Here is a 25,062-nt window from a genome sequence, read left to right on the forward strand (position 1 = left end):
TGGAAACCAGCAGACACAGCTGGGGGTCCCCAGGACCAGGGTTGGGCGGTCCTGCTTTAAAGACTACACCAGCTAAGACGGATTCACTAAAGGTGTGATTTCATGAGGCACGCAGACCCGCACATGTATTGCATATCCCTTCAGTCATGGTTTTTTAATTAGATTTTAAGACATTTTAAAAACAGTTTGGGTGAACTCTAGAGCTCGAGAAGTTGCTTTGACAAAACAAAACAAAACAAAAGTTTAAAATTTATCCATAAATAGGGAAGTGAGTGAACACACAGTGACCGATAGGGAAGCGAACGGGATGCAGTTGAACACACAGTGACCGATTGGGAAGCGAACGGGATGCAGTTGAACACACAGTGACCGATAGGGAAGCGAACGGGATGCAGTTGAACACACAGTGACCGATAGGGAAGCGAACGGGATGCAGTTGAACACACAGTGACCGATAGGGAAGCGAACGGGATGCAGTTGAACACACAGTGACCGATAGGGAAGCGAACGGGATGCAGTTGAACACACAGTGACCGATAGGGAAGTGAACAGCTTTTTGGTGCTGCTCATTGAGAAGACCACAATCCAGGAAAGGTGGAGGGGTTCTGTAAATCAGACTGTGCCGTCTCAGGGGATAACGCCTGGACAAGTTCGCCTTGCTTCACAACGTGGCTGTGTGACTGGACAGGTCTGCCTGGTACAGGACGAAGCTGTGTGACCGGACAGGTCCGCCTGGTACAGGACCCTGGTACAGGACCCTGCTGTGTGACCGGACAGGTCCGCCTGGTACGGGACGTGGCTGTGTGACCGGACAGGTCCGCCTGGTACGGGACGAGGCTGTGTGACCGGACAGGTCCGCCTGGTACGGGACCCTGCTGTGTGACCAGACAGGTCCGCCTGGTACGGGACGAGGCTGTGTGACTGGACAGGTCCGCCTGGTATGGGACGAGGCTGTGTGAACTTCATCAAGACAGGAAGAAAGCGTGCGGAGGAGCTGTACCAGGACACCAACAAGAAAGCAACACGGTAACAAGGATGGAAAGAAAGACTCCTATTGCATAGCCAATCCAGGTTTTACTACTACCAGCTTGATTAGCCAGTGTGTACAGGTAACAAGCTCATGTGCGTCTTAAAACCAGGAATAGATCTAAACTGCTATGCAACGGAATTGACTTCCATCCCTGCGGTAATAAAACCCCCAAACCACACAAACGCAGCTAGACACAGTTAAATACTGAAAAGAGATTTTATTTTGGAGATATAATTTACAGGGGAGGGGAGAGGGGGGTGCTGCCTGAGCTCAGGTCTCAGGGTGCTGCTGTGTTTTACTCCGTGTCTGGGAGCTCTGGTCCTGCTTCTCAATCTTCAGCTCCTCATCCAGCCGCTCCTTGGCACGCACCACCTGTGGAGACAATCACACACAGACACAGCCATCAGGACCCCACTACAGCAGGCCAGCCTCGTCTCACTCGAGCTCAGGGAAAACTAGGAGAAAGCCAAGTTATGTGTCTTCTTCATGCCTTCTTCAGTGCACCGTTTAGTTTTTTATAGTTCTACTTTAGCATTGTGATTGAGCATTCTGAAGTAATGAATGACTCACTGAAGTTCAGCACCGAGTATGAGAGACTGACAGCTGATGATCTTGCTTTAACAGAATCCAGTTCCCTCAGGGATATTGTGAGGAGAACAGAAAATAAAGCACCAGGCTCCCGAGTGGCGTATCTGGTAAAGGCGCTCCGCGTGGAGTGCAGGATGTGCCCTATAGCCTGGAGATCGCCGGTTCAAGTCCACTGCCGACCGTGGACGGGAGTTCCCAAGGGCCGGCGCACAATTGGCAGAGCGCTGCCCAGGTGGGGAGGGCTTAGGCCAGCCAGGGAGTCATCACACACCAGCGACCCCTTTAGACTGGCCGGGCGCCTGCACAGCGGAAAGAATCGGACGGCTGACGGCACACGTTTCGGAGGACGCGTGTGTCTGTCTTTGTCTCTCCCGAGTCAGCGCGGGGGTGGCAGCTGTGAGCCGGCTTGAAATAAAAATAACTGGGCTTTCCAAACTGGGGAGAAAATGAGAAAAAATAATTGCGGAGTCCAAATTTAATAAATAAATAAATAAACAGAACATAAAGCAGAGCTCACCTTTGACTGCAGATAGAAAGACCCACCAACCAATTTATCATTAACTTTAAACAAGTGCTCGTAGTTCTGCAAGAAAAAAACAAACCAACAAATCAATTAGGATTGGACTGCATGCATAACAAGACCAGGTTTAGTTTCCCTAGCTCTATCTATTTTATAATACACGGTATGCTGTTTTAAAGTTTTGGCAGGGCAACTTTTCAAACCCCAGAGAGTTCACACAAACTGTTCAAAAAATGTAATGAAAAAAACCCTGACTGAATGGGATTCAAACAATCTAAAACGGAGAGCTGTTTTAAAGATGAATTCTAACACTGGAAATGCTGTAAGACTACACAAAAGTGGCATTACATTGGAATACAGAGAGTGAGAGGGGAGGCTCCGCCGCTCCGGAGGGTGCGAGGGGAGGCTCCGCCGCTCCGGAGGGTGCGAGGGGAGGCTCCGCCGCTCCGGAGGGTGCGAGGGGAGGCTCCGCCGCTCCGGAGGGTGCGAGGGGAGGCTCCGCCGCTCCGGAGGGTGCGAGGGGAGGCCGAATATGACCCGCAGTATATGCAGCTAAGCTCAGCAGCCCGGCGCACCTTCTGAATTTCCTCGGGGGAGAGTGTGGTGACGTTGAGGACCTGTTGGGCCTCCTGTAGCGTCATGCCCGAGATGTTGGAAGCAGCTGCAGACTGCTGACCAGCCCGACCTCGAGCATCGGCTGCAGCTCTACTGGCTGGAAGAGGAGAGAAGAGGAGAGGAGTGGAGAGGGGGCTAAAACCAGAGATCGTTCAATAGACCTGAAACTATGAGAACCTTGAACAGATATACACGCAAGTACAGACATGCACAGGCAGGCTCTCAGTTTAACAAACATTATCGACAGTTTAACAAAGATACTTAAAGGGCTGAACACTGTTTAAAAAAAAAATGTACTAAATAAAAGTGAAGAAAATGCATGTATTTGTATTTTCTCATAGGTTTGAAAATTGCATTGACTAATAATACTTAATAAAATAAATTTTAGAAAAATGAATTCATTTTGAATGTTGTGATACTAGCACGCCAGGGCTCCAGTGTCTTGCGGGCTGGACCCTGGTTCACTGACCTGCAAATTCCTGCCTCAGCGCCTTCGCAAATGCCCTGCCGATCACCTGCGCCCCCATCACCACGATCTGAGCCAGGTACTTCGCCTGGGCGGGAGGGGAGCGGGTTAGAAGCTGGTCCAGTATTCACCCAGACAGAAACAATCACACATCACACTACGAGAAAGGAAGGAGAGTGACTGCACCTCTCAAGGGCAGCCCCATTACACCGCAGGAGACTTTAATAATACCGAACTTCGGAGACAGAGTCGCGACGATGAGGAGTCCTTGAAAGACGCATTCATTCTTGTCGAAACAGAACTACCATCTAAACAACCGACATCAACAGTGAATTTAAAATTTCAAACACACACAGACTCGGTCTGTGACGCACACCATTCAACAATACTGTAAATGCAGATTTTGCAGCATGCCTTACTCACCATGCTTCGCTGCTTCTGTGTTTTCATGCAATTCTCTCTCCCCCAGATGCCATTACATCAGCCGCTCGGTCACGGTTCAAGGGGAAGCAGGGAACAGCAAACAAAATGTAGCTCCTGCCAACCACTGCCGTTTTACAGATATCGCCCCCCGCTGCAGGGTGGTCGAAATTACAGCCGTTCTGAATCGACGCTTGAATGACGTGTCGAGGGGGTGCAGCACGCCCCCTTGCGGTTCAATGGGTTATTGACACGTTCTGCAGGTCACTGTCAAGATGGTAAGTGCTTATTGTGCAGGGCTTTTTTTTTTTTAATAGTACTTTCAAGAATCGTCTAGCATTTAATTAAATTAATGACTAAAGTTAGTGTCTTCTTTTTTGTATTGATTACACTATGTAACACAATTTTTGTTCCTGGGTAGTAAGTGTTATTTCCTAATTGCTTATGCCTCAAAAGTATAGAACATGGCTATTATTCCCTACAAACTTTGCTTTTGTGACCAGGACAGTGGTAGGCATAAGCAATTAGGAAATAACACTTACTACCCAGGAACAAAAAAAAAATTGTTACACGGTGTTATAAGTCATCTGAACGACCTATGGTTGTAAATAATAATAATAATAATAATAATAATAAAAAACACACACACACCAAAGTTAATTTACGTTTCTTTTTTTTTTATTATTTTCCATTGTAAGGGTCATTTGACGATGCTAGTTTCACAATGGAAACTGGTTAGAATATATATATATATATATATATATATATATATATATATATATATATATACGGTATATAAAAAAAAAAAAAAAATAATAATAATTGAAATGGAATGCGGTTGATCTCAGTGCAGAATGGCAATGGCTGATCCAGGACACCAGGGGGCAGCAGTATGAGATGAATGGCAATGACATGTCCAGGACACCAGGGGGCAGCAGTATGAGATGAATGGCAATGACATGTCCAGGACACCAGGGGGCAGCAGTATGAGATGAATGGCAATGACAGGACTCTTGACAGCTGGTAAAACAGCAGCCAGGCTTGCCTCTGTGAGCCTGAGACCATTCCAGTCACTACAGGGAGGGCTTCCAGTTTGAAACTCCACGCAGGCAGTGGGGGAGGGGTTCAGGAGGTACTGGGTGGTTTCCACCAATGGAATGGCATTCCCAGATGGCTACAGTCACACTGACTGCTCCTCATGGGCCTGGTCCTTCTAGTCGTCCTGGAACAGATACAGAAAGAGGGATCAGCCAGGCAGCCACAGCGGATTTCAGGACCGAACCCCTCCTGCAGCCAGCCAGGAAAATTCCTTGACCCAACCATTATGAACTCTGGCTTCTCTGTGCCTGAGGACAGGGAGGGGTCGAGGTAAAGAGAGGGTGCGAGAGCTGGCAGTCAGGGTTCAGAGGTGACCTACCCTGGGCAGGGCTGGCAATCCTTCCTGTATGTGACAGACACAGTGCTGAGCTGCAGTGATTGGCTAGCTTGCTGCAGTGAGGGGGGTTAGCGTGCTGTGATTGGCGGGCGTGCTGTGATTGGCGGGCGTGCTGTGATTGGCGGGCGTGCTGTGATTGGCGGGCGTGCTATGAGTCGGACAGCGTGGAGGAGGGCCTCACCCATTCGTCATCGTCTACGCCCTCGAAGGACTCCTGTGGCAGAGGATCCTCACGGTTCCCCAGCTTCGCCACCATCGCGCTCAGCAGCTGCAGAGACACCGAGAGGCACCGTACATGTAACATATAATACAACCAGACTGAGCAGGGACACAGTGAGACACGGAGACTCCTAACACAGGACGTGGGACAGTCATCACAAAGACTGAGACACAGTACAAGATGGACAGTTGCAGAGGAAGCTGTGAAGACAGACACACGAGACACACAGACATTACAGAAAGACATACTTACAGAGAGGACAGGGGAAACAGACGTGAAAGAAACAACAGAAGCCCTGCCGTGACATCACGGGCTGCGCGGAGGGGGCGGGGTTACCTCTTCTTTCTTCTGCTCATCGCTCTTCTCCTCCAGGTACACTGACGACAGGGCGTACTTCCTGACCGGAGCTTCCTTCGGGGCCTCGCTCACTGACAGACGGACAAACAGACACACACACACACACACGTTACACAGGCATTCTCAAATACAGAGCTCGCAAATCGGAAGTTTTGTTGTTGCACAGTGCAGCCCTTATATACAATATTAACAGCATAGCAGTGTGATAAAGAGAGGTATGGTAAACCATGGTAACCTATGGTAAATGCACAGTATACAGTAACCATGGGAAAAGCATGCGGGAAACTTGCAATAAACTCTGCCTCTCTAAGGACCACACAGACACTGCGCGGCTACACCAGAGCACTGGGACTCTGGACACAGTGTGGGGGTCCCTGCCTCGCTGTCTCTCTCTCCGTGTCGTACCGGGGGTCATGCCTTTGGGCTGCAGGCTGATCTTGCGGTGCTGCCCGTTGGATCCGGAGAGCCAGGCTGAAGCGGAGAGAGCCGGCTCCCACCACACTGCCGTCTCGGGGAACAGGTCATCCTGGAAGTACTCCTTCTACAGTGAGAAAGAGAGACCGGGAGAGACCGGGACGTCTGAAATCCGTCCTCATAGCACACGTTTACAACACAAGCCTGCATGTGGGATAGGGTTTACCATTTGAACACGCTGTGATATTGGTAAAGACTTGCTGGCAACAGGAAGGTTACTTGACTTTTCACCTAGCTTCACCTAGCAGACCCTATTCTATACAAGTTAGTGCCTTATACAATCCCAAATACAATCACCTTCCACCAGGTAATATTTGCATCAACAAGAGGCGCCATTTGTATGCTGCAGTAATTATTTCTTGTTAAGTTATGATAAAAGAATCTATGGCTCAGATTCTCAAAGCTATCTACTCCAAATCGTCCTTAGAACACAATTTTGTTTTTGCTGAATGGAAAACCCTGTCCTGGGTTTCTGCGCGTGTGTGTGTGCGTGCGTGCGTGCGTGCGTGCGTGCGTGCGTGCGTGCGTGTGCGTGTGCGTGCGTGTGCATGTGCGTGCACGTGTGTGCATGCGTGCGTGCGTGTGTGCGTGGTGGCGCGGCGGGCTGCAGAGTGCTGCTCTCGTACCCTCACTCGCGGGGCTCGGAAGACGACGGGCTCGATGGAGGTCTTGCTCAGCCGCAGCGCTTTGGCGAACTCCACCTCCCGCACGTCACACTCCAGCTTGGGCAGGAAGGAGAAGGCCTGCAGACACAGGAAGCAGTTGCTGGAAGTTAACAAGCCAGAACGAATGCAATGCAACTGTCACTTTGGGAAGCTCCTAGCTATAGCATGCTGTACCTGTAATGTCTGGTTGCATGGGTGTGTGATGGTCTCTCTCTCTCTGTCCCTTGATGTATCTTTGTATATTTGTGTGTGGCTACAACAAGTAGCAAATTTATTAGTCATGTGGATCTCTGTTAACATGTCAGAAAGAGTCTGGGGGAGAAACAGGGCTCTTCCAGAGTCGCAGATTGAGACCCAGCGATTCGGCAGATTTCATGGCACAAAACCAAGCAGTCTTTGTCTAAAACCTTTTCCATTACAGTGCTCGGATCTGGAGTGGAGGGCCAGGTACCCAGACCCTGCTCTGAAATGCTGTGCGTGGACGAGCGGCTGACAGAAGTGCATTGTGGGTACCTTGTGAGGGTCACTGGAGTTGAAGCTGGTGCACTCCAGGAAGTGGGGCAACTCCGGGGTGATCTCGTAGACATACACTCTGGTGTCGCCCTGAAACACCACAAATCAATCACACACACGTGCCTGTATAACATCAATAAGACTCATGATAATAGGATGACTTCCAGTGAAACCCTGTGGCATACCTTGCCGGTGAGGAAGACAGTGCTGGTGTCTTCATCGTAGAAGAGGATGAGCGTGGAGGGGGAGACATCCGTGCTGACGGTGGCCAGGGGTCCGGAGGAGAGCGAGCCCACTGCGTACAGATAGAGCTGCCGCTCGCTGCGGCTGTAAGGCAACAACGAGAGATGAGAGACTAGCAACAACCGATATCACAGGAACCTACTGCTCTCAGTGCAAAGCACAGAGCAAAACTGTAACAACACTTAACCCTGTCTGGCAGTACAAGACCATAATCTCTCTCGCTCACTCACTGCTGCTGCCTCACTGTCCTCTTGTCTGCTGATGTAACAAGCCACGCTGTGTAAAGCGATGCTGCCCTCTGCAGGCGAGGAGGACCATGTGGTCTCACCCTTCGGCACAGGAGCAAACAAGAGTGAGGGAGCCAGCAGGAATGGCAGAGAGTTGAATGCAGTAAGAGGCAGGGTTAACAGCACAGGTTAGACTACAGAACAGGCTGTCCGGTTTAAGGAGTGTAGGAGGCAGTGGTCGACCCCTACCTGTCAAAGCCAGACACCAGCAGGTATTTCCCTGCACAGACCCACACCAGCCGGGCACCACGAGCCCCCTCGGGACCGGGACCCTCCTAGTGAGGGGAGAGAGAGAGAGAGAGAGAGAGACGACTCGGAGAGTCCATACACACATTCAATATGAACCTGGACTGACACTGTAAAGAGAATTTGAATTACACAGCCCAAAGCTGTTAATAGTGTTATTGTGATGATCACTGGATTATAATTAATAACTGGCTACTATTGTTTACAACATCTTTTATAACATGCATATAGATGCATTATCATGGATCGATGATCAATAACCAAAACACAGATCTCTGACGTGCCCCACAAGCCCTGGGCTCCTGTCTGCACTGACGGTCCTGGTCCAGTCTCTGGTACCTGGGTCGGCTCGGTCGACTTGCGGGGATCGTAGATCCGGACCTTCTTGTCTTTGCTGACCGTCGCCAGGAACTGACCGTCTGGGCTCCAGGCTAGACTGAAGATCTGCAGAAAAAGAGAGAGAGAGGCTGTTATGTTTGAAGGCAATGAATTCCACAGATGAGATACCTGCTAAAAAGACTCGTTCATTACCTGATACCTGCTATACAGACTCGTTCATTACCTGATACCTGCTATACAGACACGTTCATTACCTGATACCTGCTATACAGACTCGTTCATTACCTGATACCTGCTATACAGACTCGTTCATTACCTGATACCTGCTATACAGACTCGTTCATTACCTGATACCTGCTATACAGACTCGTTCATTACCTGATACCTGCTATACAGACTCGTTCATTACCTGATACCTGCTATACAGACTCGTTCATTACCTGATACCTGCTGTACAGACACGTTCATTACCTGATACCTGCTATACAGACTCGTTCATTACCTGATACCTGCTATACAGACTCGTTCATTACCTGATACCTGCTGTACAGACACGTTCATTACCTGATACCTGCTGTACAGACACGTTCATTACCTGATACCTGCTGTACAGACACGTTCATTACCTGATACCTGCTGTACAGACTCGTTCATTACCTGATACCTGCTATACAGACTCGTTCATTACCTGATACCTGCTATACAGACTCGTTCATTACCTGATACCTGCTATACAGACTCGTTCATTACCTGATACCTGCTATACAGACTCGTTCATTACCTGATACCTGCTATACAGACAACGTTCATTACCTGATACCTGCTATACAGACACGTTCATTACCTGATACCTGCTGTACAGACTCGTTCATTACCTGATACCTGCTATACAGACTCGTTCATTACCTGATACCTGCTATACAGACACGTTCATTACCTGATACCTGCTATACAGACACGTTCATTACCTGATACCTGCTATACAGACACGTTCATTACCTGATACCTGCTATACAGAAACGTTCATTACCTGATACCTGCTATACAGAAACGTTCATTACCTGATACCTGCTATACAGACACGTTCATTACCTGGTCCTGGTGACCCTGCAACACTCTGACCTCCCGGCCGGACCCCAGATCCCACAGCCGCACAGACAGGTCATACGAGGAGGAAGCGATGATCCCAGAGGCTAGCGGATGGAACTTGAGTGAGTAAATCTTCTCTGTATGCCCTGGAACACAAAGCAGTGAGCTCTCAGGCTCTCAGCTCTCACCTCTCAGCCTCTCAGCCTCTCAGCTCTCAGGCTCTCAGCCTCTCACCTCTCAGCCTCTCAGCTCTCAGGCTCTCAGCTCTCAGCTCTAAATTCTAAGTTCTAAACTCAACTCTCAGCTCTAAATGCTAAGCTCAGCTCACAGCCTCTCAGCTCTCTCCTCTCAGCTCTCAGTTTTTCAGCTCTCTCCTCTCAGCTCAGCCTCTCAGCTCACAGCCTCTCAGCTCTCACCTCTCAGCTCTCTCCTCTCAGCTCAGCCTCTCAGCTCTCACCTCTCAGCTCTCTCCTCTCAGCTCTCAGCTTTTCAGCTCTCTCCTCTCAGCTCAGCCTCTCAGCTCACAGCCTCTCAGCTCTCACCTCTCAGCTCTCTCCTCTCAGCTCTCAGCCTCTCAGCTCTCAGCCTCTCAGCTTTCACCTCTCAGCTCAGCCTCTCAGCTCTCACCTCTCAGCTCTCTCCTCTCAGCTCTCACCTCTCAGCTCTCACCTCTCAGCTCTCTCCTCTTAGTTCTCAGCCTCTCAGCTCTCGCCTCTCAGCTCTCTCCTCTCAGCTCAGCCTCTCAGCTCTCACCTCTCAGCTCTCTCCTCTCAGCTCTCAGCTTTCTCAGCTCTCTCCTCTCAGCTCTCAGCCTCTCAGCTCTCAGCCTCTCAGCTCTCAGCCTCTCAGCTCTCAGCCTCTCAGCTCTCACCTCTCAGCTCTCACCTCTCAGCTCTCACCTCTCAGCTCTCTCCTCTTAGTTCTCAGCCTCTCAGCTCTCGCCTTTCAGCTCTTTCCTCTTAGCTCTCAGCCTCTCAGCTCTCGCCTCTCAGCTCTCTCCTCTCAGCTCAGCATCTCAGCTCTCAGCCTCTCAGCTCTCTCCTCTCAGCTCTCAGCCTCTCAGCTCTCACCTCAGCTCTCTCCTCTCAGCTCTCACCTCTCAGCTATCACCTCTCAGCTCTCAGCTCTCTCAGCCTCTCAGCTCTCACCTCTCAGCTCTCTCCTCTCAGCTCTCACCTCTCAGCTATCACCTCAGCTCTCTCCTCTCAGCTCTCACCTCTCAGCTCTCAGCCTCTCAGCTCTCACCTCAGCTCTCTCCTCTCAGCTCTCACCTCTCAGCTATCACCTCAGCTCTCTCCTCTCAGATCTCAGCCTCTCAGCTCTCGCCTCACGGCTCAGCCTCTCAGCTCTCACCTCTCAGCTCTCACCTCTCAGCTCTCTCCTCTTAGTTCTCAGCCTCTCAGCTCTCGCCTCTCAGCTCTTTCCTCTCAGCTCAGCCTCTCAGCTCTCACCTCTCAACTCTCTCCTCTTAGCTCTCAGCCTCTCAGCTCTCTCCTCTCAGCTCAGCCTCTCAGCTCTCAGCCTCTCAGCTCTCACCTCTCAGCTCTCTCCTCTCAGCTATCACCTCAGCTCTCTCCTCTCAGCTCAGCCTCTCAGCTCTCACCTCTCAGCCTCTCAGGCTCTCAGCTTTTCAGCTCTCAGCTCTCAGCTCTCAGGATCTCAGCTCTAAACTCTCAGTTCTAAACTCAACTTTCAGCTCTAAATGCTAAGCTCAGCTGACAGCCTCTCAGCTCTCATCTCCCAGGCTCTCACACACAATCACACCGCAGTAAACACTGTACACAGTATAGGCCATACCCTGCAGGATGCACTGCGGCTCGGAAATGGTCTCCTTCAGACCTCCTTCGGGAACAAGCCACACTCGGATCTTAGCATCCTCCCCGGCTGGAAAAGATAGAAAGAAGAGAAAGAAGAGAGAGAGAAGAGGGAGAGATAAGAGGGAGAGAGATGAAGGAGGAGAAAGACAGTTTGAAATGTCTCCTGAGTCCAGAGTGGTTTGAAGAAACACAGCTCTTTCATTTGACAACGTAGACGTTATGAATTTCCTATCATTGCAGTGTCTACACATGAATATATTCATTTTGAGAGAGTTGCAGGGCCGCAGTATGACTGTGCTGCAGCGTGTCGTTCCCTTTCGTCAGCGTTCTTCAACACACAAGCGATCCTTAACTTTGTGCTTTTTAAAAGAACAAATCAAGCATCAACAAAGCGATAAAGCAAACGCATAACCACCCTACAGACTGCATTACCCGGCGTCCAGCCGTCCTGATACCTGTGGAGAGTACCGTGCAGAAAGCGCTCAGCCCACTCGACGGTAATAACCAGCTGTTTTCACTTTGACTCTAACTACCTCTGGAAGCAGCACTATTGAAAGCGGAGTCCCGCAGGCTGCCAGGGACTTACCGACTGCCAGGCGCCGGGGCTCAAAGGGGTCCCAGGAGAAGTCTGCCACAGCCACTCCGTTCTGGATGGTGGGGATGGCAGAGTCGGGAAGGCGACCGGGCTGGGAGAGCTGCGGAGAGACCAGAGAACCGGCGAGACCTCCCTGCTCAACTCTCCACCCAGAACCACAGGAGAGGAAACAAGACTTCTACTGCATAGCAGTTTCATCCATTCCAGATTTTAATATGAACTTGATCAGCCCCAGTGTGTATAGGTAACAAGCTCAGATGGGTCGGATTAAAAATTGCAGTAAAACCAGAAACGGATCAAACTGCTACGCGATAAGAGTCTTACTTCCATCCCTGTAGATGGACTTTGGTTGATGGAAGTTTTTAGTTGATTTTATAGTGAAGACAGCTACAGTATATTGGTGGTAATTGTGGGCTATTTATACAGATCAGGGATAGAAATAAGAATCTTACTGAATAGCATTTCATCCATTCCAGGTTTTAATACAACTTTGATAAGCCCCAGTGTGTCCAGGTAACAAGCTCGGGTGTGTCTGATTAAATACGTAGTGAAACCTGGAATTGCTCAAAGCGCTCTGCAATGGAAGTCTTATTCCCATACCTCAAGCACGGCGATCTGCCCTCCCGCGCTGGCCAGCGGCACGGCCACGCGCTTGCTGTTCACACAGAAGCCATCGGACTCCCCAGGCGTGGTCAGGTTCAGCCCCTTCAGGTTGGTGATGTGAGTGTCTCTGTGCAGGACCAGGCTTTGAGTGTGACGGAGCTTCGAGCTGGGGCCTGGGAGAGGGGAGAGAGATGGAGAAGAGGGGGGAGAGCGGGTGTGACAGAGGAGGGAAGAGGTATAGAAAGAAGGAGGGGGAAATAGACAAGAGAGGGGAAAAGAGGTAGAGTGAGGGGAGAGAGTTGGAAAAAGAGGGGGGCAGAGAGGGACAGAAAGAGGTGAGTGAGAGCAGGTTACTTTTATTTATTTATTTATTTAAAAAATGAATTATTTGAATGCATATTCTACGGAGCGGGACTGCCCTGTCCCTGTAGCGGTGAGTGCACAGGAATCAAGGCTCACCCAGGATGCTCTGCAGGGAGCGCTGGCTGCAGCTGGTGCTGAGGCTGCTGGACGGCTCGCTGGGGGTGGAGGGAGTGGTGGGACTGGTCAGCAGGCTGCTGGACGAGGAGTGGCAACTGGCATCTTCCTGAATGAGAGGGGAGCGTGGAAACCAACAAATCATGAACAGGACGGCACAAGGGGTGTTGCGTTCTTAAAATCCAACAGTACACCCCGCCCTCCTCACCTCTTTCCTATTCTTTTCTACTGGCAGTTCTTTCTTTGTCAGCTGATTGGTTGTCTCCGGCTTGGCCCCACCCACGGAACAGGGGATGACAGCGGAGGAGAAGCTCCTGATTGGTCGCTTGGCTGGGTCGAGGCTCACCTTCTGAACCTGCAGAGAAAGACCAGGAGCGTGAGGCCGAAGGGGATGAGAAGTCCCTGTGCTGAAAGTCTCAGAGCCGACCCAGTACCCATTCAGAGGACTTCCTTTAACACGACCTGCTCCTTGTCTCCTGCGCAGTCTGTTTGAACTCCTGGGGTGGATGTCTGATCTTTGATGCTGCAGCAGTGGATACTGCATGAAGTCAACATGTTCGCTACCCTGGATCAGCAGCTTTCTGCTCTTTACCTCAAAGGATTCAGTAATGTGCCAACAGAAAATCGCACCTGCTCTCGCCGCTGACACAAAACTGAACTGCAGTACAGGGAAAAAGGCACTGGCTGCAACGTTTGTCCACTTATAGTTTTACCTTCTATTCTGACTGATCGCTTTGAAGTTATGTATTCAACATCCACCCAACGCAGGTGTATTTCAAAGGCTTCCCCATGACCCCCCTGTACCTGTTTGTTCCCCCCGCTCCACCACTCCTCTGCGGGCAGGGCAGGGCTGTCTCCGGGGGTGTCTGGATAGAGGTCTCCGTGGAAATCCTGCCCTAACTGAAACACAGACGAGAGGGTTTCAATCCAACAGGCCAGGTCTCAGGTCTCCAGAACATTGCATTCAAATTTTCCAGTAAAACAGTAATTCTAATTATGAAAGTCTAACATTACCTAAAAACATACAGGTGTCCTGGATGACCAGGCATATATTGTTACGAGTTACCGCTAAAGAATCACAAGCTGTATCTTGGTTAGAGGCTTCCAAGCGTCCGTTAGCGTTCACCAAGAAAACAAGCCAGCTCTCACATCAACGGGGCAGTGGAGGTGCCCGGCTCACCTTGCGCGGCACGCTGTAGCTGACAGGCACGATGAAGCTGTCAGTCAGCTGCAGGACTCGCACCAATACAACTTGATGTCACTTCCTCACAGGAAGTGACATCAACAGCCAGCTTGGGTACCATGGCGATGCCCCGGGTCGCTGCCTCTGTCAGGCACTGGCTCACTGTACAGCAAGGAGGGGCATTGGGAATCATTCCAGGAGACACAGCAGAGGGTATTAGGGGTGCACTTACACAACTAAAACAAATCTGCACATGTGTTATTAAAGAGCTTGACTAAGTTTACATTAAAGTAATTATACTTATTCTTATAAACGCCTTAGTAACATGTTCTTAAAACACTGTGCTGCTATAATAATAATAATAATAATAATAATAATAATAATAATAATAATAATAATAACTAGAACTGCCAGGCAGTTTTACGGCTCCCAAGCCCCAGTATCAGTACCTGTCTAAGCGTGTTTAGTTCTCAATGTGCCAAGTTTAAAATCAGCAACTTCAACTGTTCCACAGATTTTGAAAGTTTTTTTTTTTCAAAAATGCGCCAGACAGCCATCTTGTTTAACGCAAGTTTCTTAAAAGTCAGTTGAATTGCTACAGTGTCAAGATGATGCTTGTGAAGTTTCGAGTTAGTCAAGTAAACTGTTTGTCAACTGAGGCAGTTTGAAATTTCAGACGTAAACGTAAACCTGGAGGCCATCTTGTTTTATAAAACATCACCATTTTGACATATTTGTATTGCATTGTTTCTGGGACAATAACTACCAAGTTTGGAGTTTGTTGGTCAAACAGTGTTCAGTAGCAGCAGTTTGCTGTTAAGGGCGTGTTTCGTTAAAGTTTGTGGCAGCCATTTCGACACTAAAATGTACCGAAGGAACTTCTGCTTCGCAAACTTGATGCGGGTTTGGATGCTGATGATATATGCCAAGTGTCAGATCAGTCGCTTCACCGCTTCTCAGGAAGAAGATTTCGAAAGGTTTCTAAAAAATGCGTCAAGGCGCCAATTGCAAGGACGCAGCAGCAAAATTTTTTCAGCATCAGACAGCCAATGAATCCAGCTTGTTACCAGCCAAGTCAGAACCGGATAAGTCACACAGCTTCAAAGCAGCAGCAGCAGCTTAAAGTTTTGGGAAAAAAAAAAAAAAAAAAAAAAAAAAAAAATCTTAACAATAAAAATAGGGTCCCCAGCCTTTGGCTAGGAAGCCTAATAACGCCTCTCTAAAACTGCTGATCCAATCCTTTAAAAATGCTTCACTGATTGTTTGTAACAGATACTGTCTGAAACGAGTCCACATTGTGGTCAGCCGTGCGCTTGCACACCAGACTGTGAGGTTCAGAAAGTTTGTATATAATAACAGCCCTACCTTGTGAGAGGACAGGCTGGGAGGCAGTCACCTCAAAGCAGTGCATGACGCAGTCACCCTGGGGAAACAAACCCAGCACAGAGTGAGAGCAGGGAGACGCTGGGTCACACTGACTGTCTAGTGGAGACCCTTCTTGCACTGCGCACTCACCATTCCAGCCAAAACCAGCAGGCCTGTGTCCGGGTCAAAGAGAGGAATCAGAGTCCTGGGAGAGAGGGCGAGAGAGAAGGAGGGATGAGGCGAGAGGGAGAGGGAGAAGGAGGGACGAGATTCTGCTGCTTGTACTGCTGCCTTGCGATACAGAGCCACCACTAGAGTGCAGAATAGGAGCGCGGAAGTCAGAGTTCAGCTGAGTGAAATCACAAGCGAGTGCTGATGGAACGGCAACATGTTCCACCTGCAGCCGGGTTTGTGTTGACACTTTACTAGCTGATAACTAACCGTGCCAAGCTCCACGTCGAGGCTGCAGAGAGACAGGCTGCTGACTGCACATGCAACAGGACTGGGAGCTCAGCAGTCTGGAGGGTTCAAATGGTTGAAACAGAGAGGTGGAGAGGCAGTTCACAAGGACATTATTTCTAACCTGCAATTATTTTTTGTATTTTTCTCCCAATTTGGCATATCCAATTATTGTTAGGCTCAGCTCGGCACTCGACCAATTGTGTGCCCTCCCCTGGGAGCTCGAGCCCACATGGAGCGCCTTTTCCGGATGCACCACTCGGGAGCCCCTGTCATCATTTTTTTAACACAAATCTTTTACTGCTACAAGTTCAGTAAGAAGTGCATGCATGCAGCAAGACCCTCAAATACCCTCTACACATCCCGACTCACTAGAAAGGTTTCCAGGTCTCCTTTGTAATTCTTAGCAGCTCAGCATAAACTTCAGAGAGGGTACCTACAGCTGTCCAAATCTATTCCCCAATTAGCTGAGCTGCCGAGCCCCCTGAAATCCTTTATTATCTCCATCTCAGACCCCCTCTCTCTCTTTAATGCTGGGAAGCCACGCTTTGTTACGCTGCGTGTTCCCATGTAACACATTTCCACAGGGATCCCCCAGCGAATCCACTGCACACCTCCTCTCTGATAGCCTGTTCCCACACTCTCTCCCCCTCTCCCAGCTGAGCTGTGTATCTCTCTCTCTCACACACGCGCGTCAACATGGGAGCTACATAGACCTTTGAAAATCTCTATAAACAGTTTCAATAAATGTGGCTGAGTTGTCCAACATCAATACAGTAAGACCCTGTTCTGAAGCAAGAGCAAAGGCAATCTCATTTAGGAGAAGAAAGAATGAATGAATTGAGAAAAGTACAGAATTAGCAGGTGCCCTCTCACAGCTCTGCAAGGGCCACTGGGGAGACCTGCAAACTAATTTCACTTGTGACCCTGAGCTGCAATCAAACCCAGGCCATGAGAGGCTATAGAATAAGGCTGCAGCACCACCTCGTCACGGTTTTACACAATTACTTCTGACGACCCCCACAGATGTCTTCCCCAGCGCTCCCAGCAGTTCGCTGGCCCCCCCACAGCTGTGCAAAGCTGGAGCACTGGAGTGGAGGGAGCTTTCCTGTGGCAGCTGTTTCCAAAGATCCTGTATTATTGTTATAATTATTATTATTATTATTATTATTATTGTCATTATTAGCTGGGGTTTATTCTGCTCCGTTTTCATGCTGAGGTACTGCACATCACTTCTTTTAAGTTCCCTCAAGCAGAAGAATATCCAGCATTTCAGTCGACACACCTGCACAAACCCTCTTTAATAAGCAGGTAATAATCCCTGGTAATGAGGCGGAGAGCACAGACACACTGACAGCTAAATGAAGCCGGGAGAATGTCATGGGAGATTAAAGGAGGGCTGACGTAAGAGAAACACAGGAACACAGAGTGTGATGAAAACTGGGTTAGAAAACAAAACACACAACATGCGAGAGAGCAGGGGCTAGGCGGAGCCCTGGGTTCGAATTCCGTTGAGCCTGTCAATCTCACTCTTAAAAAGGCTTCCCACAGTAACAGCATAGCAATGTGTAATTAAGCATAGTGGGAGCATGGTAAAGCCCAAATAGCCATTGTAAAGCATATTAAAAACACATGGTAAGCCATGGCTGGCATCCCTATATGACAGTAAAATAAGGCACCCTGTACAGCATCACTTTGTCTAGTAAGCTCAGAATCTCATTACAGTGTGAACTCACAGGGACAGCTCTACTGTGGGAATGGAGCGGCACGGGGCCAGTAAAGGGTCTGCTTTTTAAAAAAGGCAGTAAGTGGGAAGTGAAGATAAGGCTCCCGCTCTGCCCCTGTTCTCAACAGTGACTGCGTTTAAGGAAGTTGTAGAGTGTGAGAACCAGCTCCAGCCCTGCCCAGCCCTCTAATAAACCACTTCCCCTTGTCACAGCCCTGTAATATACAGCTCAGGGGCCTGTCTGGGATACCTGTCTATACTGGATACAACAGTACTGACTCCTGCGTTTGGAATATTTGCACGCAGGTTACAGCGCTGTTGAATTTCTGTTATCTTGTCAGAGGTATATCTTTTAATTGTACAAATGTGATATCAATACTTTGTTCACAGACAGACCTCATCACAGCAGACTGTGCAATTGCATTTGCGGTTCAGTGAGGAAACTTATTTGAGCTCAGGTTCTTTGTGCTGCGCTCTGCAAGGCTGTTACAGGTTGTGTTACAGAGCTGCACCCCAGAACTGGGATTAGCTGGGAATGGGCTCCCCCCTCCCCATCTCCCCACCCACGAGGAAAGCCACCCAGAAAGCAGACGGTGCTCAGGGGATCTGAACTCTCCTGCTGCCCCGTCTCCTCGTAAAGCACTGGGAGTGCTCGTAAACAAGTGCTACCATTTCACAGTGTGTTTAGAGCTCAGCGTGGAAAACGAGATCTGAGATGAGCAGTTCACTGTCCTGAGCTGGGGGTGATCAGAGAGCCCTTTCCATTTTCTAATCTCTTGATGCCCCCCACCCCCTGTTTCATTGTGCTGAGAATCATTTTGGTTCTTCATTTGTTTTTCTGTTAATTCAGGATGTGCAGATGTTTCAATAGCGAGCTGCAGAAGGACTAGACTGTGCATACACTGCTGCCTCCTGGTAGATTTCCTGCTTCCAGAGAAATCATGTGATCTTGTGACCTTTTAACTCCGCTGGCTCCACCTGCTTCTACACCACAGAGCAGCACACCTTGCGGCAATCCTCAGCCCTGTTGAGACCCCCCCTCCCCTCCCCTCCCCTCCCCTCCCCCCCCCGGAGCCTGACTGAACTGTCCCTGCATTCCTCTGTTATCTCTACCCCCTACAGGGCGCTGACACAGGGGGCAAGACTGATGACTGACGAGGCAGAGAGGGAGGGAAGGCTAGAGCACTCAGTCCTCTGAACGCTTGTATTCTATGCTTTTAAATCACCCCCACAGATACGAGAGCTTTGCATTAAACTCGAATAAATACCAGGCAGACTCTTCTCTGATGTAAACGAACAGTGGGTGGGAGGCAGCCTGTCTGAGATTAACTGAAGGACGACGGGATCCCTTTTTTTCTGGACAGGCTGATAAAAACACACTTTAACGTTCCACAGACTCAGGCAAGCCCACTGAAACTGAGCTGGACTGCTTGGAATTGATTTCTGCTGCTTCCTAGAATTCAACCAGTCCAGCAACTGGTACTAAACAGCACCCAGGCAGTTCTACCAACATGCTGATGCTAACAGTACCTGCTGAAATATTATAGAATAAGCACACCCTAAATTGAGGGGTTGTTGAAATGTCGATCGTATCGTAAAGCGTTTTATTTTCAGCAGTACAGGGTACTGCCCAGGGTAACCTTGTCCCGTGGTTTGAAGGGAAGAGTGGGAGCCAACTGGTGCCCACCGATTCAAATCCCTGTGTTTGTGACCCCGGGAAAAGGCTCTGGAAGTAGGCATGCTCCCCTGGGGAGACGATGCAGTCTACTAGGTCAGATACCCTGGGTAAGCAGTTTAGAAAAATATCAACACTTCTTAACAGTAATGAAGGGAGCCGTCTCACAGCTTTCCCATAACAAAAAGTCGTGGGTTAAGTTCACATCTCCAATGAAGTTCAGTCCATCTTGTTGTGACCAGTGGTGTTTGGTGTTATGCAAGAGTGATTGGTCATGCTCATGCTGACCTCAGACTGGAGATTTTATCCATGTATGGCTTGCAACAAAACGCTTCGGTTCAGTTTTTGTTAGTTTGTTTGTTTTTTTTAATTCATTCATGCAAAGTTTCTCATACTTTGCCTATGATTTGCCATCTGTGATGAACTACATTTGCTAATCTGGGTACTACAATGCTTTCACTATGCGTGACAATAATCTATTATGCTTTTTACCATGTAGACGGCAGAAAGAAAGAAAGAAAGAAAGAAAGAAAGGATTAAAAGAAAAATGCGACAGACAGCAAGAAACAGAGAAAGAGAAAGAAAAAAGAAAAACAGAAAGAAAGGAGATAGAAAGACAGACAAAGAAGTTAAGTTAGACAGACAGACAGACGGTGCTCCCTCCAGCCCTCACTGCTCCGCTATTTCTGCACTGGCCCCTGCATTCCCAGACTGGGGCTGGAGCTCTGGAGGAACAATCTCACTGGCTCCCGGCACACTCCCCACATGCTGACCGCCGTGTGGTTCTCATCTCCAGGAAGAATCTCCCCTCACCTTGACGTCACCACAAAGCTCTCCGATGCTGTCTCTTCCTGGACCACACCCGATCGTGTGCCGCTGTGTTCTGCTGTCCTTGCAGATCACGCTCAGAGGAACACAGCAAACTAAACAACTATGGGCTTCCTTCACACTTAATCAGTGATTTACTGGACACCTCGTAAATTCAAGCCTGTCGCCGTCTCTGTCAGTCTGCCCAGGAAGTGTCTGACAGGTTAAAACTGCAAAGATGGTCTGTCTAGAGGATTTTGCCGAGACGAACCCTGGACAGACACCAGATGCATTATCACCTAAGAGATTCATTGTTTATACAGTAAAAAAAAACAAAAAAAAAACACTATTAATCTATCAATCAATGCCAATCAGAAGAAAGTGTATCTCACTTATCAAACTGTTAGGGTTTTGTACCTAACATGTCATAAACAGTAAAACACACTCTCAATATAGTCAGTATTATTAGATTTATTATATTTGCCTTTCCCAGGATATTTTATTGACTTTACTCTGAGCTGGTGAACTGAGATTTGTGCCTACCCAGTACTACACAATATATATACTTATAAATAAATAAACAACAAAGAGTAAACGTCATAAAAACATTTCATTATGTGAAGTGTACATTTAGATTCTTCACACAGAATAGTTTTTTTGGTTACCATGAGAGTGCCAATCCCTCTCACCCCAGGGGGGATCCCACCCTGCTCAAACCTCTCTCTGTTCCTCAAGACCGCCCCTCGATCTCGACACACACTCGTCGATGTGTTTCCCATACAGATCCACACCCCTTTCAAGCCTCTTAACCCGGGGACACAACTCTGTAGACCCCAGTCCTCACTGTTTCCCACAGCCTGTCTGTGCCTAGGACTGGGCTGTGGGAAATACTCCAGGCCTAGGCTCTGTAGGCCTCATGCTGGGAAAACTCTCTCTCCCTCTGACTGTAACTCAGTTAGCACCCAAACTCCCCCCAACCAACCAACTGCATAAACAAACACACACAGGGGGGACCCTGTCTGACATTATTATTCTTAGTATTACTATTATTGTTATCATTATTATTTCAGAATACTGTTATGAAAGATTTCAGATGATAACGGGGGCTAAAGCATAAGAAAAGGGGGTCCGGCTTCACAGTCTTACTCCACAGTCATTCCTGCTGTTAGAAAAGCAGCGTGATCCCAATAAATCCACAGCGCGCTGAAACAGGAACCCCGGCACTGAACGTGAGAGATAATGAGGAGGTGTGTGAAGAGCTGGCTCTGGGAAACTCTACTGGTTTGCAAGGCAATCACAAGAGTAGCAATACAGCGTGCAGCGGGGGCGAGTTCTAACAAGCTGGAAACTCAGGCAGGTGGTCTGGGAGGCTGCGCTGATTGTGTGGGTCTATTAAAACCTTAAGTGCATTTAAACGCTGTTACACGAACCAGAGAGCTTTCCCAGGGTGTCCCGGGGGGTGGGCAGGCTACAGAATTCCCACCAAACTTCTCTCCTCCCCTCCCCTCCCCTCTCCTCACGCACACGGCTCAGAGCAGCGAGGCACTGCAACCACAAGGAACTTCCACCAGCTGGATCTCCTTGCTATCTGACAAACAGCTCCCCGAAGAGACAGCACTATATACACTGTATACCGAGTCAGGATCGTACTCTATTAACAGCAAAGGAAACTGTAATAGAGCAAAGTGAAAGCCTGGTAAAGCACAACTAAACGCTGTAAAGCCCAGAGAGTGGTAAAGCGTATTACAAATGCAAACCGTAGCAAGCCATGGGAACCGGACAGGGGAGAAAACCATGGGAAAACTGAAAAATGACAGTGGTAAACTTTGACTGGCTTAATTGGATATGTGCAAATCCGTGTGGTCACATGACAGGTGCATTACGGGCTACTCAGAGCACGTCTTTTAAGAACCGAGACGTCTGACGTTTCTCGATCAACCATGCAGTATATAAGGCCAACAGCAGTTAGCAGTTAACAGCCACAAAGGCAAACATTCAATACTGAGCACATTATAAGAGCAAAATACAATGCTGTCTGTTGACAGTGCTGACCAACCAAGCCGTCATTTACTTGAGAAGTTATGACAGAGAGTAATACTTGCTGACCTGCAGCCAACGTCACCCAGTGCAGCACATGGGTTTGACAATGCAGGATCTGTCCCTGCTCTTGGCTGCGTGGAGCTTTCTTTCTCTTCGAGCGCTAAGCCCAGCTGATACTATTCTAATTAAAGCCTTCATACAAGATTCGCCAAGACAGAGATCCAAGATAAACCCTCAGCAGTGGAAGGAATTCTGTTATCCAACTTGAAAACGGAAAATATCGTTGATGGATTTCAGACTTTTTTTTTTTTTTTTGGCACAAGGACCAATTTGTTCCCGAAGAACTATTTATAAACGTTACTAAATTTAAAAATCAGAACTGATGACGTCCAGTTATTATTACCCACAAATGTATATTTAAAAAAATCACTGACTAGTATACGGACCCAGAAGACAGACCCACAGGCAGGGGAATGCATCTAAGCGCTACAGCGCCTACTTCAAAGAAAAGGGAGCACACAAAACAAACAGGAACTACTTTCTCCTGTCTCTCTAACTCCTGCTGAGCAGAGCTGGTGGCGGCCGAGTTTCAATTCTCATTATTCAATTGAAACTCGACTGCATATGCACGACAAATAATCAATTAATTCAAAACAATAAATCAAATAACAATAATACGGCGATGTGAGGCGTCTGCAAGCCCCCCACGGTCACAGTTTTAAACACTGGCGGGAGGGTCAGCCCCCGTTTGCATAGGTAGCAAAACAAAGATTATACTTATTTTTTCTTGCTTCACACCAGGGGGCAGCATTCTCCATTAAGCGTAGGTAAACACTGTAAAGAATAATGGTAAGGTAACTCTTACTAATAAACATGGCAAACCAAGGTAAACTATGGTAATTGCATAGCATACCCATGGGAAAAGCGTGGGGAAACAACTGCAAAAATACTGTGGAAAACTTTTATAAGGGTAGAGGCAGCAGTACAGCCTTATTGGAGCGGGGATGCATTGGAGCCTCAAATCAGAGCGAGGGAGGAAGGGAGAGAGAGCGAGAGAGGGAAAGAGTCAGCCCGACCTTGAGTGTTATGATAAGCCAGTCCGTGTGCAAACAAGCCGAGAGGACAGGGCACGCAGGAGCAGTGCAGCGGTGAAGCAGCGTATCGCTGTTACCTTATCAGCTTTAACAAGGCCTGGGAGAACAGAGTGCTGTCTGTGTGCGAGTTACTCTGGGACTGATTCATCTGTCTGCTATTGCACCCCCCCGGGGGGGGCACAGCTCCAAAAACATGGAAACAAAAACTTAAAGAGTGGTTTCATCTGAGAACTTTGTTATTGCACAAACTGATAGAGTCAGGAAAATAAATCTGCCGATCTGTAGTGTACAGTAACTGGGACGCAATGTGTGTTTACATACCAAGTCAGTCAGTCACTATTAGGAGTAAGAGCTATTTCCGCTCGCTGGGGAGGTCAGGACTAGGCCACTTATTCAAGAGAGTTTACGAAAACCCAGAGAAAAAAAGTTTGTTTTCACACTGCCTAAAGGCACATTCCCCTGCGTATGATGCAAAGCCACACAAAATACAGCTCTGCAAAATTTACAGCAATCTGCCACTCCAAGAAGAAAAGAGGCACGCGGGCACAGAACGAACCAACAGGGGCCCTGAACACTACCTGGGGTACAGTCTGTACTCTTCAATGTGTTTATTTGTGTGTGTGTGCGAGTCTTGGACTCTACAGTATAACTACCTATCAACAGTATCTCTCACTGTCTCTCTATGAACTGGGTGATTAATAAAGTCACAGAAACATGGCAGGTAAAGGCAACAAACAATAGGCCATCTAGCACTGTCACTGTGCTTAATTACTTGCTCCTTCCTTTGGAAAAATGAAAATCCACAGTAACAAGATTGTTTCTGCAAAACATTATTCTGTTATAAAACTGCGGGTCACTATTTATAGAAGTGAGTTCAAATGATAAGACTATGATAGCTCAGCAAAACTAGTCTGGTGACAGAAGAAGGAAAGATGGCTCTACAGACGTGTGGAAGAAAGCTGTTGTAGAGAGTAAGAATCTATCAGTCAGGACCAAGGCTGTGTGCTTCTCATTCTACCCAGATGCTTGAATCAGGTCACTGACACACAGAACAAGGTCTTGAACTTCAGTGTGTCACTGTGTGTGTGTGTGTGTGTGAGTGAGTAAGCATCGGTGTTTACATGCAAGGACTCTGCTTACAACCCAACGTGCTGCTTTTTCATTTTTTGGGGGGGATTATTATTTATTTATTTATTTAACCGAAGCAATGCTGGAGCTCCTGCCATGAATCAGCTGTTATCAGGCATTTTCAAACACACAGTACATTACTGAAAGCAAAGTTCACAGGAGTTTGTGACCAGCAAGATCTACTGCCAGCAAAATACTGCTTCCCCAGTAATTACACTGTCCTTTCAAACCTATTGGGAAACAAAAGGCAGCTCTGAGTTGTGCAACAAAGTTAATAGTTTTAGTTTAAATACATTAATGAAATATGGTTAATTATTATGATACATCTTAAATATAAATTTCATATATTTGTCTATTCTAAGGTTCCACTTAGGTCATTTAAATAATGATCTTAAATACAAACTAACTGGATTTCATGCAAAAAGTTTTGGGAGCGCTAAACTACACGTCCAATTTTCTCTCGCTTGGCCCCGCCTCTTTTAGAAACTTTTCATCCAATCGGAATACGCAGACAGAATTGGAAGCGTTTCTATGCACGCCCAGTCCTAACCGTGCCGCCCCTCTCTTCCCTTCTTAAAGTAGCCCA

The 25,062-nt window shown here is 48.1% G+C and overlaps 1 protein-coding gene and 1 pseudogene across 2 annotated transcripts; both read right to left on the minus strand.

Annotated features, from left to right (window-relative positions):
• Window positions 1-1,232: 1,232 nt before the first annotated feature.
• Window positions 1,233-3,751, minus strand: LOC121331091 (mitochondrial import inner membrane translocase subunit TIM16-like). Of its 2 annotated transcripts, XM_041278255.1 has the most exons (5): window positions 3,643-3,751; window positions 3,223-3,307; window positions 2,714-2,850; window positions 2,136-2,201; window positions 1,233-1,402 (listed from the first exon to the last, which is right to left on the minus strand). In XM_041278255.1, exons 1-5 carry the CDS (start codon window positions 3,667-3,669, stop codon window positions 1,301-1,303), a joined length of 417 nt encoding a protein of 138 aa, XP_041134189.1. In that variant the 5' UTR covers window positions 3,670-3,751; the 3' UTR covers window positions 1,233-1,300. The 2 variants fall into 2 exon arrangements, with proteins under 2 accessions (XP_041134189.1, XP_041134191.1); XM_041278257.1 differs by lacking the exon at window positions 2,136-2,201.
• Window positions 3,752-4,431: 680 nt separating this feature from the next.
• Window positions 4,432-15,892, minus strand: LOC121331136 (annotated as a pseudogene).
• Window positions 15,893-25,062: the final 9,170 nt, after the last annotated feature.

Source organism: Polyodon spathula, chromosome 18, assembly GCF_017654505.1.
Source record: "Polyodon spathula isolate WHYD16114869_AA chromosome 18, ASM1765450v1, whole genome shotgun sequence".
NCBI lineage: Eukaryota > Metazoa > Chordata > Actinopteri > Acipenseriformes > Polyodontidae > Polyodon > Polyodon spathula.

Excerpts from the sequence above, each read along its gene's own strand:
- LOC121331091 (XM_041278255.1), bottom strand. The coding sequence starts at position 3,669 with ATGAAAACACAGAAGCAGCGAAGCATG. Across the intron at positions 2,851-3,222 it reads GCTGAGGCAGGAATTTGCAG|CCAGTAGAGCTGCAGCCGAT; the intron begins GTCAGTGAACCA and ends CTCCTCTTCCAG. Across the intron at positions 2,202-2,713 it reads CCCCCGAGGAAATTCAGAAG|AACTACGAGCACTTGTTTAA; the intron begins GTGCGCCGGGCT and ends TTTTTCTTGCAG.